This window comes from Protopterus annectens, chromosome 6.part0, assembly GCF_019279795.1.
Source record: "Protopterus annectens isolate FY-2018-M chromosome 6.part0, PAN1.0, whole genome shotgun sequence".
Taxonomy (NCBI): Eukaryota; Metazoa; Chordata; order Ceratodontiformes; family Protopteridae; genus Protopterus; species Protopterus annectens.
Window position 1 is genome coordinate 1,977,712,880 of NC_056737.1, and position 14,705 is coordinate 1,977,727,584.

The 14,705-nt window shown below is 42.1% G+C and overlaps 1 protein-coding gene across 2 annotated transcripts in view; it reads right to left on the reverse strand.

Moving 5' to 3' along the window:
• The window catches only part of PRKRA (protein activator of interferon induced protein kinase EIF2AK2), a 394,218-nt gene that overhangs the window by 35,984 nt on the left and 343,529 nt on the right, over positions 1 to 14,705 (reverse strand). Inside the window, exon 3 of one of the 2 annotated variants that reach the window (XM_044075270.1) lies at positions 8,893 to 9,052. In XM_044075270.1, coding sequence (XP_043931205.1) covers positions 8,893 to 9,052 — 160 coding nt within the window. Of the gene's footprint in view, positions 1 to 8,888; positions 9,053 to 14,705 lie in introns of both variants that reach the window. The other variant, XM_044075271.1, reaches the window with a different exon arrangement.

Consider the following 14,705-nt stretch of genomic DNA (forward strand, 5'->3'; position numbering starts at 1 on the left):
ATGGCAGATTAAACCAGCAACTTACGCTAACAGAGTGATAAAGGAGATTTTACCTTACTGGACACAGCCCATCCTACTTTTGGCCATGATTTTATGTCTTGTTATACAACCTATTGATGATGGTATACCGCCAAGGTGGCTAGCAGTTTTTTTTTTTAGTTTGTCCTATGCTTCTTTTAGGTAGGCACATCAATCTCTACACAGATGTATATGTATATACATATATATCTGTACATGGTGTCTGTGAATACGTCCTAGGCAGGCAGCAGTGTTCTCAGGATTTGGGCTGAGGAAACAAATTTGTATGAAGTTAGCCTAAGAATAATTCTTCAAAGTTTCAGGACTGGTGATTCCAGATTTTATTTCAAAAGAGATTGCTTTATGGTCCAACCTAAGTGTGGCTATTACACTAGGGGTGATACAGCATCCCACATGTTAGTGAAGACCAGATCAAGGATGTTAGCACCCCTAGCAAGTGTATGGACTAGCTGGTCCAGGATGCTTGCGTTAAAGTCCAGAAACCTCTCGACCTGCATATTTGAGATTGTACAAGACTCCCAGTTTATACTCATTTGTCAGCATCGGTGTGTTTGATTGCAAATTGAAAGTCCTTCACCTTTTACCCTTCCTGTGCAGTAGTTTGTCTTAATGTGTGAATGGTATTATAGTCCTGCACTGCTGGGGTGCTCTCCATTGCTCTAAACCATGTTTCAGTAACCACACAATGTTTACTTTCTACAGGGTAAGAACAGCTTGTTGGGAGTGAATTTTTTTTGTTTAGACTGCAGGCAACGAGCAACACCATTAGATTATCCTTGGTAGTTCCAGCTATGTTGGAAAGTTGATGAGGTTTGCAATACCTAAAAGGCCTTATGGGACTGAATGTTTTAGCTTATATGTGACAGCCTAGAGGGTACAGGTGCAAACCATCCCTGGCAAAGTAGTGTGGTCTTCAGCCATAACCTTGCAGGCTAACAAATATTGTACTCCCCTTTGAATGACACCAAAAACTAAGCCAATTATTAAAATCAATTATCTTCTGTTCATACTACGAAATTGCGGTGGTGCAGCGGTAGTGTTGCTGCCTCACAGCAAGAGGTTCTCTTGTTAGATTCTCAGCTGGAGTGCCTTCCGTGTGGAGTCTGCATGTCCTCCCTGGGGTCAAGTGGCGTTCGAAAGACATGCATGAATGGGCGTGCCTTCATTGAGGGTTGGGCGTCAGGTTGGCAACTCGACAACATAAAAAAAAATCTACTGCCAATCATTAGCAGACCAGAGTTCCGCTGTGGCGACCTCTAACTGGCAAAAGCCGAAAAGACCATCTTCTGTTCATATGACGGCATCATCGCTAGAAAAGACAATGTTGCTCAATGCTAGGCTCAGTGTCCAAGAACTTCATTAGGTCTTTTCTTCATATAGTCCAGGGAGGTACATCAAGTCATTCACACCCACATGGACTACTAGTGAGCCATACTGGCACCTGTGGTTAAACTACCTGACTCCTTGTGTGATCTGGTAGATCCTGGCCACTGATGAGCAACTTAACTGTAACCCTCTCCTTACTAGCCCAGTGAGCAGGATGTGTGTGTCTCACAATGGAGTTTCCTATGACCAAAACATGGAGTTGTGTAATGGTTTGCCTTATGGGTTTAGAGGTTGAGAGACTTTTGTGATGTGGTGGGTGTTTTTTGCAGAATACTTGAGACTGCTTAAAATCCTTACTGAGGGAGGCCTCTGAAGTTTGGAAATATTACATTTAAGAAACTCAGCTTATGTGGATTTGTGTGCCTGGTCCATTCTAACTGTGGTGAGCACAGTGTATGCATTTCTGAAAACCTGTTCGATATTTTTAGTGTTAGTGACAGAGAGATGGGGAGACTGGTTTCCAGGAGCACTGTGCAACTACATCTGCCAGATACCATATTAGTTTGTTTTTAAGAATTAGTGGTTGTCAGTACACGACATTATTGCTACATTGTTTGAAGATGCCCAAATTCATCAAACTGGCTGCAGAGATAGTAGGGAGGTGCAAAAGTACAGTTGTGTACAGTTACCATAAATGTAGATGTTAGAGTGTCTTCACTGTTGCAGTCATGACTGTAGGGTTCTCCCCTGCCGGCAGGCAGTCCTTGGTCGGCCAGAATCCCAAAGTCTGGGTCCGGCTTCGGCTGTTCAGCCATGCTCCCTGACGTCAAGAGCGCCAGGAGTACAAAGCTGACAGCAGACGCCATGTTCTCCAGTTTTTCTTGCCCCAGATGTCAGGAGTCCCAAAATGAGTAAGGTCCCATACCCTTTGCAAATACACCTCAGAAGAATGGTGAATTAAAGGAACCACACAAAAGTAAAAATAAGAGGTGACAGGAGGGAAGGAAACCCAGACTGCAACAGTGAAGACACTCGAACATCTACATTTATGGTAAGTGCACACAACTGTACTATGTTCATCGTGTTTCACTGTTGCAGTCATGACTGTAGGGTAGAATCCCAAAGCAGAATGAAAGGGAGGTGGTCAAAGTAGAAGGGGCGGCTAAAAGGCCCTGCAAGACTGCAGAAGCAAAGCCTGCCCTGGACTTAGAGTAGAGCGGTAGATTGTAGTGCTTTGAAAAAGTATGCACTGAACTCCAAGTTGCAACTTCCAAAATGTCTTTGGTAGGAACTCCCCTGAGGAAGGCAGCTGAAGTGGCAGCAGCTCTGGTGGAATGAGTCCGTATACTCCCTGGGATTTGTTTTCCATGGCGTGAGTAACAAAATCTGATTCCAACAGCAATCCATTTAAAAGTGGTCTGTTTTGAAATGGCTTTATCTTGGGAACTTGAAGCATAAGAAACAAACAATTGCTCTGATTTCCTGATGTCCTTGGTTCTGTCCAGGTAAAAACGTAGTTGTCTGTGTACATCCAAGGAATGCAAGATCCTTTCCCCTTTATTTTGAGGAGTGGGGAAAAAGGTGGCAAGTGAATAGTTTGATTTAAAGCCACTTTGGAAACCACCTTAGGCATGAAAGTAGGATTAGTCCTTAAAGACACCCTGTCTTGATGAAAAATAATATAAGGTTCCACAGCCATAAGAGCTTGCAACTCTGAAACTCTCCTGGCAGAGGTCAGAGCTAACAGGATGGCTGTTTTCCAAGATATAAACTTGATGTCAGAATTGGCAGCAGGCTCAAAAGGAGGTAAGGTGAGCTTTTCCAAAACATAGTTGAGATCCCAAGCAGGAATGGGAGGAGATCTAGGGGGCCTTAAGTTCTTAGCTCCTCTGAGAAACTGTCTCATGCGCTGGTGGGAAAAGATTGGAGGGTCTGTATTATAATGAGCAGAAATAGCAGAGGCATGTGTCTTAATGGAAGAGAGAGAGAGACCCTTATGTAAGAGGTCTGTCAGGTAAAGTAAAATCAAAGGAATGTTAGGAAGAAGAGGATCAGAATCTTGAGCCTGCATCCAGGAACAAAATCTTTTCCATTTTCCTGCATAAGATTTTCTAGTGCTAGGACGTCTGGCTTCTAAAATGACATCCATAACCTCCTTGGGTAGGAGAGAATGAATCAAAGACCCTGGATTAACCAGGCCGCCAGGCTGAGAGTTCTGACATGGGAGTGTAGAACCTGACCCTGGTGTTGGGACAGAAGGTTCGGAGTCTGTGGTAAAACCCAAGGGGGCTCCAGACAAAGGTTTTTCAGAGTTGGGTACCAAAACTATCGAGGCCAATTTGGGGCCAGCAAGATTATCATCTTGGGCTTGTCCTGTTTGATCTTTAATAATACCCGTGGAAGAAGAGGAAGAGGCGGAAAGGCATATCCCGAGAGGTTTCTCCAACTGAATGATAGTGCATCCACTTTCCAAGCTAGTTTGTGGAAAGTCCTGGTGCAAAAAATCTGTAGTTGATTGAGGTGGGATACAAAGAGGTCTATGTGAGGACATCCCAGGACTGCTGTTATCTTGAATATTTCGGTGTCCAGCATCCACTCGTGTGGGTCCGAAAGGTTTCTGCTCAGACTGTCTGCCAGGAAGTTTTGCTTCCCTGGTAGAAACTGAGCTTGAAGGTCCAGATTGCAAGCTAGAGCTGTGTTCCACAGATCCATGGCTAGTCTGCAAAGGGGGTAGGAATGAGATCCCCCTTGCTTGTTTATGTACCACATATAACTGTGGTGTTGTCTGTTCGCATCAGTAGTTGTCCTGGTTGTAGAAGATTCCTGAAGGCCAAAAGAGCTTTCTGAACGGCTAACATTTCCTTTAAATTGATATGCAGGTGCTTCTGATCCTTTGTCCAAAGGCCCTGCAGGCAGTTGCCCCGAAAATGGGCTCCCCATGCATAATCTGAGGCATCCGTGGTTAGTATCTGAGTGGCAGGAGGCAGACAGAAGGGTTTTCCTTTGTTTAGAGTACATGCCTTGGACCACCAAAGGAATTCCTTTTAAAGACCAGGCAGGACAGAGATCAGTATGTCCAAACTGTGGCAATGCTGAGACCATACACTTTTTAGGTACCACTGTATTTTCCTCATATGTAGTCTTGCATATGGTACGAGAAGGATGCAGGAGGCCATGTAACCCAAAGCCTGCAGGAATCTCCTTGCAGACAGCTGAGTTAAAGTTGCCAAGGTTTTGAAAGTTGAAGCCAGCTGCAACTGTTTTTCATATGTCAGAAATGCCATCTGGGTTGTTGTGTTTAGAGAAGTGCCCAGAAAAATTATCTGTTGTGATGGTGTCAACATTGACTTTTTTATGTTTACAGTGAATCCCAGGAACTTGAGAAGATTTAGAACAAACATGCTGGAGTAAGACATCCCTGCTGTCTGCCTGAATAAGACAGTCGTCCAGATAAGGGTAAATTTGAATTCCCTTGAGTCTGCAATAAGCTACTACTGGAGCCAGGCATTTGAAGACCCTGGGCGCAGTAGACAATCCAAAGGGCAGCGCAGAGAATTGAAAGTGCCTCGATCCGGCCTTGAACATGAGGTATTTTCTGCGTTCCTGCCTAATGGGAATGTGTAAATATGCCTCCTTTAAATCCAAAGTTACCATCCATGCATTTTTGGTCAACATTGGAAGTAGCTGCTGTAGAGTAAGCATCTTGAATTTTGGTATCTCTAGAAAAGTGTTCAAGACTGACAGATCCAGAATGGGTCTCCATGAATTTTGCTTCCTGGGGACTAGAAAGAGCCTTGAGTAAAAACCTTGTCCCATCTCTGAAAGTGGAACTAGTTCTATGGCTTTCATAGCCAAGAGAGCTTCCACCTGGTTTAAGGCCTCTGTTCATTGATGTTTTGGAAGATCTGGCCATCCGCTTGGCCTTGGTAGGGTATGAAAATGGAATTTGTAACCTCTTGAAACCACATCCAGAACCCACTTGTCTTGGGTTATAACAGTCCAATTTAGGTGAAAAAGAGAAAGTTTTCCTCCGAGAGGGGCTTCCAGGCAAGAAGTTCCTGCAGCCCAACCGAGAGAGTCATTGAGTCAGTTTCCTATGAGCTTGCGACCTGTCCTCTCCTACCCTAGGGGTGGAAGCAGTCCACTGTCTTGGTCTATAAGAGGCTTGTGTTTGAGGCCTTCCTCGGGAGCGTCTGTATCTACCCCTCCGAGGCCTGTCTGAATTGGGAAAGGACCAATTTTTTGTAGGCCAATTCCTACTAAATCTGGGTGGCTGTACTTGTAAGAAATCTTTAACTGTTTGCATGGATTTTGCCTTGTCCTCCATCTTTTTAATCACCTCTTCAGCTTTAGATCCAAACAAAACATTATGCTGAACAGGAGCATCCAATAATTTAGCTTTTGCTTGATCTGGCAAATTTTGTTCCTTTAACCATGCATGCCTTCTAATTACTGTGCCAGAGGCAGCAGCCCTACAAGAAGCCTCCAAGGCATCAAATCCACAGTGTAAACCATGCTTCCCAACTTGTTCAGTGGCATGCATTAAGTCATGTAATTCCTTATCATCTGTACAGGCGGAAATGGAAGTTAGCTTTTGTTTTAATACAGACAGGAGAAATTGCTGGTATTTCAGCATATGAAACTGACAGTTTAAAGCCCTAATAGATAAAGTAGCAGAAGTGTACACTTTTTTGCCCCATCTTTCTAAAGATCTGGAATCCTTCTCAGTGGGAATGGGGTTTTTAGCAGAAGTGGCCTCAACTCCCTTAGGACCCTGAGAAATGGTTTCAAGGTCAGCAGTAGGGTTCTTGTATAAAAACTGGTGGGAATCAGGAACCCTGTAATATCTGTCAGGCTTAACAGGAGCTGGAGGAAAAGAGTCAGGGGTTAAGTTAACCTCCAAAAAAGCATCATCCACAATATCAAAAATAAGAGGAATAGCCAGGGGTCTATGTTGGGGAAGAAGAAGAAAATCCCTTAGTCTTTTCTTAGATTCTGAATACTCCTGTCCTTCCCAGTGGAAATGTTCCCTCATTTCATGCAAAGTTTCCCCAAAAGAGAAATCCTCAGGGGGAGAAGCTGAAGGAATGGATTCCTCAGCATCAGAATCCTCATAAGGAGGGAAAGAATATTCCTGGTCAGAAGAAGAAACTGAAGAAACAGAAGCCTGATCATAGGAGTCATAATAAACTTCCTGCCTTGGCCTTTTATCTGGAGGGGGATGCGAACCCTTAATCATAGTAAGTAAGTCCTCCGCCATTTTAAGTAACTGTTTCTGTGACTTGGGAGCCAGATCAGAAGAGGCCAGAGTTGCAGTCTTTGATTTGGAAGGAGTCTTTGCCTTTGTCTTTGTCTTTATTAGAAGCTGAGTAGGCCTGAAAACTCCTTCGGAAGCTGGTACCTGCACAGCGGCTCTGGACCCATCCGAAGGAGCATTGTCCGAAGGTCCTGCAACAGAAATATTCAAAGGCCTAGTTGGCTCCTCGTGGGAGTCCGTTTTGGCCATCGGTTCTGAAATGGCCGACAGGGGCTGCAAAAGCACCTCACTGACGACGGCCGAACCTGAAGCTGGCTCTGCTTGAACGATATCGTCAGATTTGGACCTCGGAAGACTGTCTTTGTCCTTGCGTCGTTTGTGAACTCTGGTAGCCGGAACCGTATCAGACGACATTTTGTAATTAAAACGCCTACCGAAGTAATGAAATGCAAAATCGTACCTCCGTTTAATTGTACGTTGATTGAATCTAGCACAAAACCGACAACTAGCTACGTCGTGGTCAGGGCCTAAGCAAGGAATACAGTAAGAATGAAAATCCTTATGAGGTATTTGCTTCCCACATGAAATACAATTAACTTTTTCTGAAATCGGACTGGAGCAAGAAAAGAGTTTCCCCAACGGGGTACTTAGCTTTGAGTAGGAGAAGAAAGTCTTCGGACTGAAGTTTGTTAAGAAAAGATTGTCAGGAGTCAGCCGACTGGCACTTGCGAACTACTATCACCGCACGGCAAGAAAGACTGGGGAACATGGCGTTGGCTGTCAGCTTTGTACTCCTGGCGCTCTGACGTCAGGGAGCATGGCTGAACAGCCGACGCCAGACCCAGACTTTGGGATTCTGGCCGACCGAGGACTGCCTGCCGGCAGGGGAGAACCCTACAGTCATGACTGCAACAGTGAAACACGATGAACATCCCAGGGTTACAGATCCTTATTACATGATTTACAAAAGGATGGCACAAGAGGGAGCTAGGATGCTGTACAAGTACAGACTACAGTAAGACTAATGCTAAACTCTTTAGGGTGGTGCTCCTTAAGTCAGCAGCAAAGGACAAACATGCAGACTTTACATAGGTGCTGAAACTGACCAATCAAATTGTCTGTCTGGCCAATCACCAAATTATACAAAGCTAACCCAGAGGGTTTCCCAAGCTCAGACGGCGATCAGGCTACCCTGCACTGCCAGTAGAGTGCAGAACCAATCTCTCTTGATGTGAAATTAGCTCTGGTATAGCTAAAAGTGCAGGAATACAGTAACCAGAAAACAGTTAGTGAATCCCTGTCTAAGATAATGTACAGAAATCAGCAACAAACAGTAACTTTCAAGTGTACTTTAAAATTACTTAAGGAGCAGAAAGACAGCAACTAATACATAAATGTAACAGCAGAACTTGAACTTTAAAACAGAAGTACAATTTAGCAAAATTATATACTTATCTGCCAAGAGTGGTATGAGACTGAAGCAGAGCACTCAAGTGTGTGCATGGATACCTAGCAGTTGGAAGCCCTCTGAGAATGATCCAAGAGCTATGCAAACATACAGACTTTAAACACAGTAACTGACTAACCAAAATGGCTCTGTCCAATCACCGAATTACACTTGTAGCTAGGAGTGTATAAACTCTGCCTCGAACTCTGTACACTGCTGAAGATGTAAGAGGTAACATGCGCACTCCAGACAGATGTTAGTTAGTAGTTAAATGTAGGATCTGCCTTAAAAGATACTACGCACTCTGTATAAAGTAGGCTTGCAATTCTCAAGTATACTATATTAGGTAAACCAGATAAAGGAACACATTTATCTTAATTTTCATCTCTTGAACCTTCACAGGTACCCGCTAAAGTTTACATTTCCCTTGACTCTAGTCATATACTGACACTGGTCCAGTAAATTGATGCTTTAGCTATAACAGCTGCATGTGGGCCCATTTATCCTCACTTTTCAGTACAGAAATTGCTACTACTGATAAAAAAAAAAAAATGCTCAGAACACAGAAAAATAGCCAATACAAACACACTAGAAAGATGAAACCATGAAAACTGACGTATTTTGAGGAAAAAGCCTTAAAACGTGAAATATTTATATGTCCATTATTCCGAGTAAATTATAAAATCTTATTCTGCATGTGAAATATTTACTACCAAAGCAAAAATGCTAAACTCAGATTTTATATCTGATGCAATTCAAGGAATTAAACATTTGACTACAAATACTGTAAGACTTGACAAATGAAAAATCAAAACATACCTACCAATTTCTAAATAATTAACAATAAAGTTTTGCTCGTCTGCAAGATCTGCAAGAATCTTCACATAATCAGTACTTGAAGCACTGAGAGGGTTTCTTTTAAGTGAGAGAATATGCTCTCCAGATGAATTCTTCAACAAGTCCCATGTGCAACTTGACCTCTTCTGCAAATAATCATAGGGAAAAGGACAAACCATATTAAGTTCCTAGTCAAAAAGAAATATTAAAATTTTTTTCAGCTGTCAGTTGTCTTTTTTTAAATTACTGAATGCATTTTGACTTTACAGCAGTTTTACCACTTACATGGTCAAAGACCATTTACAAAATGTTTCAAAAATAGTCAGATTACTGTTTGAGCTCCAAGTGCTTACCCACTCAGAGTTAATTTAAGTCTACAAGACATTACATATTACATGGAAAAGCCTCAAATTAAATGGGACCTCTCCTCCACAATCTTAAATGTACAAAAGGAAAAGCATTCTTTCTGCAAATGCAGAACTCAGTGCCAGTATACATTTTGGAATAGCATACAGAAAGAAAAAATGCAAACACACCCCTGTGGAAAAAAGTAACCTGGTTTCGCAGGTTATTACTGGCCTTCTAAGTACAAGGAATGTTGTGTGTGTAATCATTTCCCCCTCTGGATCTCATTGCACTATTCCTTAAGCCCAAAGCAAAGGGAACAAAATGGTTTTCAAACCATTACCCGACTATCCTAGACACATTCATAATGCACTTGAGTACCATCAGTGAATGGACATTTTTGAATATGCAGATTAATACTAATGCAGTAAAACTGCAGATAATACCTTTAACAATTTCTGACTACTGAGATGCATGACTTGAAGTCAGATGCCTCCTCAGATTGATCAAGCTATCTAAACGTTCAACCAAACTGAAATAACAGTAGCGTACTTTTTGGTGAATCAATGAGTGAAGGCATCTCTTGGGTGACAACCAAAGAAATAGCTAGTGTAGTGAAATGAAGAGTACTTTGAAAGAGAAGTCAGTCATATCCAGATTGGGATCATCATGATGCTTCAGGTACAATGAGTACAGAAACTAAAAAGGTTAAGACTGAATGACTGTGGAGGTTGCAGGTCGCAAACAGTTTGTGGAGGCCATACAAATTAAGTTTTGAAACCTAAATGGAGTCTGAAGTATACATTAAATAAGAGTTGTTACTATGGATGAAAGTAAGTATATGCAAGGTCAACATACAGCCACTGCAACTGTTAAATACAAATATGAGAGATCTAAAACAAAGCAATTGAAATGGTAAAGCAAATGGAACAGATTAAGCCACATCTAACTAATGGAAGGTAAGGCAGGAAAGCAAAATGTGCGGCTCCATGGTGTTTTGAAGTTGTGGAAAGACAGACTTGAGAAAATATGTGAAAAACTTGGTTTGTTAATGATCCCTCGGAGATATTACTTGTGAAACATTCGTCATTACCATATGCTGAAGTCAAACTTTGGTAACAGACAATATTAATACAATTTTTAGCAAATTTCAAATAAGATCAGCTACTGCAGAAGTTGAGGTAACTTGGCTGAAAATTATCTGTGGCTAGCAGACTAGTATTTGTAATACATTACCAAGAAGTGACAAACACTGCTCACACAGTGCAGAAATAACGACAGTACAAATAAAGGTCAACACTTAGAATCGCCATTTCCTGCTATCTTGAATGCATCTAGAATGGCAAAATACTGACCTCTCGTAGCCTAGATGATACAACTGTGTAAAAGTACAGTTGTGTAAGTAAACAACCATAAAAATGGCTGTTCTAATGCAACCAGTAGCTTAAGAGGTGTTTGGTCATATCTTTGACAGGACATAACCCAATCAGCCAGCTTTTCAAAACTGAAGGATGTCTTCCATAGGCTCTAAATGCAAGGAGATTGAGCAGAGTTCCATATAAAAAGCAGTTAGAGCACCAAAGCTTTCTAGCCTCAGTACTAGGAAACCTAAAACAACATAACTACATACACAATTGTATATACACACCCATACACTGGTAATACACAACAGAAAAAAAGTCACTGCAGGAAGGGGGTGGCTATTATTGCAACAGTGACCTATTAAAACATCTGATGTTATGGCAACTACAGCAGACTCCCCTCTTACACAGCCTCCTTTAACCAGCCTCCTCTACCTGCCCATCAAATTTCTGTCATAGCCCTAGAAACAGACAATAGAGAACACTTTTGCCTTCTCCAGGCAGAATAATGACAGACACTGGAGTTTTAGACTTCATATTCTTTAGAAAAATGCATACCAACAAATATATCCATTAACATTCAGTTAACATTTATTTACAATTTATAACACTAATCATTTATAAGAACTTTTCATACATACTTTGATGCACAATCCAATAAGTTCTCATACAAAATTACAAATGTTTCTTATAAAGTCAAATTACTATCTAAATTCATTCCCCTGGGGTGAAGTGTCTTATAATTAATAATCTTTCTGCATTCCAGCTTAAGTTTTTCTTTGAAACTATCTCCCCATCCGAAAGTGGTTGAGCTAATACACTAAAACAGTGTCCCCTGATCCCCCATGTGCAGAAATAAAGTGGATGGCTATAGGACTATTGCTAGACTGAATAACTGTTTAAATGGGGGAGAGGTGGTATTTGTGTGTATAAATGGGAGCAGTTTGTATTAAATTATTCCAAAGAAGGCAATAAGCCGAGGTACCAGAATAAAGTGTGCAATATAGCATCGTGGTGACGTGGAATTTGGTGTTTCTTTCCATTTCTTTTTCGGGTGTTTATTTTTGCTTTTTGTGATTAACCAGTCGTTTGTTTATCCAACCTGGTGTCTGGTCCCAGCAAGTACAGATAAGAGGGAGTCTAGTGTACACAACTGTACTGTGTTTGACATTAGATCACTTTTGTAGTAGCCTAAGCTATTTGGGTCGATCACAGCTTATGAACAAAAGGGGAACAGAAGTAATTCAGAATCCAGGAACCCCTGGAGAATAGTCATAGCTAAGATTGTTCTGGACCTGGAAAAGAAATCCAGTTTCTAGTGATTTAGCAGGCTGGAGTGCAACTCAGCAGTGTGACGTAGCAGAAATTTCCTGAGGCTCCAAGAGCAGAATATTTTTTTTTTAAAAACACTTCCTCACTAATGCTTATAGTTGTGCTATACAGCGAATCTACTACATTTGGCACCTTTATAAAGCTTTTTCTACTGTTTAACTGCATTTTTGTAATGTTTTATACTGCTTTAACTGTTTTTATTGTAGGTAGTGTTTCATTACTGCAACTGCATTTTTACTGAATTACGTAACTGTAAACTGCCTTTTTCATACGGAGCTGTATTTTGTTTGCGAGTGCTTTATCTGTGCTTTTCTATGCATTTTCTGGGAGTTTTCTGTGTTCTATTTAAGTAGTATAGTCTGGATATAGGTTTGCTGCATCCAAGCCTGGTTGTTTTGCTTGCAGTGTTTCTTGGCAGCCATCTTGTGCTGGTAACGGCTTGCCTTCTGTTACTGAGAGTAACAGGGCTACCTACCCTTCTCTAGCATGAGTGACTGGTTGAAAGTGCAGGGGCTAGTACAACTGGGTAGTAATCTGAGCTTCTAGATTCTTCCATCTTCTGGTATTTAAACGCTGTGTAGGGCTGCGCTTGTTTGCCTGTCACTGTTGCACTAATTTAACCCATTACAAGGTATTCCAGCTTCAAATTTTTCCTTACTACCACTCGCTTGACCTTGAGGTAGTGAAGCTTCTTTACGGTCTCTGTACAATCACAAGCTACTAGTACCCATTTCTCAGATCTTACCACCTTCACCCCCCCCCCAGCTCATCCCTCTCATGGATTTTGACAAATATGGACAGTTTCCTACAGTTTCTCTTGCCAATCCGGTTGATATGGGCATTGAGACAGTGCAGTAACTGTCTCATGTACACATACAACCCTCTCTTACTACCTCCTACGAACACAATTTGTGAGAGATGCAATTACATTAAAAACCTGGAGTCTATGCTCTCTCCCTCACAAGCCAGTATACCTGCCACAGAGAAGGGTGTCTGCACAAACACCACACCTCAATCACCCACACCAGCACCACACACATCCACATATACGGAGGTTCTTAAAAGCATACCAAAACAAAACAGACCTCAGAGACAAACACACAAGCTCCACAGCCTACCACACCACACACAGTCCACACATCTGTGTCCACAGTCATTAAGGCTCAACAATAAACCCAATACATTAACAAGAGACAACACTGAGAGACACAGATGTGCCCCTCACCAGGCTGGATAAGGAAAAAGCAACGCTAAGTTTGTCAGGTGTCAGAATCTGCCACATCACCCATGCACTAGAGTCCCTCAACAAGTACTGCTAGGACTCTGTCATAATACATCTTGGCGTGAATTACTTTAGACAAACCCCTCTGAATGGAGAGAGACATGACAGAGCTCACCGAATGTGTGTTCCAGGCAAATGTCACTAGCCTTAAGCAGCATTCTACCATCCCCCAGAATGATGCCTCAACACATACAAAAAGTGACTAACAATTGGCTTAGTTTCTGGTGTCATTCTAAGGGGATCCTCCAGTATCGGTCAGCCTAGGAATACATGACTGACGGACTACAATACCTGGCCAGAGATGGCCTGCACCTATCTCCCTTGGGCTTCAGGCTCCTGCCTCCCCCATATTGCCTTTTTAGGCAATATCTTGAGGTCAAAACTGCCAACATGAAAAGCTCATCTAAATGCAATTTAAAGGTCATGCTGCTGAACACCAGGAGTCTCAATATGGAACTGCACTCATTGAAAGCATTCTTAACCCTAGAAGATGCTGACATTTATGCAGTCACAGAAAAAGAAGTTATGTCTTACCATACCGTTCCATCTGTATTGTTGATCCTCGTTCAGTCATTACGCATGGGTATCGGATCTGAGCTCGGAACCGAGCCGGCTATTTTCCAAGCTCGCGTCAGCCTCAAACTCTTGAGCTAAACTCTTACCCACAACCCCCCTCTCCCTGTTACCTCATTGAGTTTGCAAGTTAAAGAAGGTAGAGGCTACCTCTGGTCAAATAACCTAAGAGAACTGGATGGGGAGATCCACTAGAAACCACAGGAGGGGGAAGGAGGGAGGGTTGTAATGATTGAACGAGGATCAACAATACAGATGGAGCATTATGGCAAGACATAACTTCTTTACCCGATATTGTTAATCCTCGTTCATTCCTTATGCATGGGACAGAGTCCCCAGCTATCTCTATTCCTGGGAGGCTCTCATGGAAGGACATTCCTGAGCACCATAGAACCGAAAGATGCGCTTCCCCTGGAGGCCAAATCCAATTTGTAATGATTGATGAAGGTATGAGGCGTAGCCCAAGTTGCAGCTGCACAGATGTCATGTAAAGAAGCTCTGGCATGGCAGGCAGCAGAAGTTGCCACTGACCTTGTTGAATGAGCTTTCATGGTAGTAGGCAACGTGATATCACGCTGTGTGTAAATAAAGGTCACACAGTCCTTCAACCATCTAGCTAATATGACCTTGGCAACAGCAGATCCTAATCTAGGTCCAGAAAAGGCCAAAAATAACTGGTCAGATTTACGAAAGGGTTTAGTCCTGTTTAAATAAAAACAGATTTGCCTGTGTATATTTAGGGTATGCAGGCAATACTCTCCTCTGAATGATTGGGAAATAAAACTGGCAATTCAATGGCTTGATTAATGGACATTTCCGAGATCACTTTAGGCAGAAATGATGGATTAGTTCTCAGAGACTATCTCTATGAAAAATCAAGTATGGACGCTTGATACATAAAGCTCG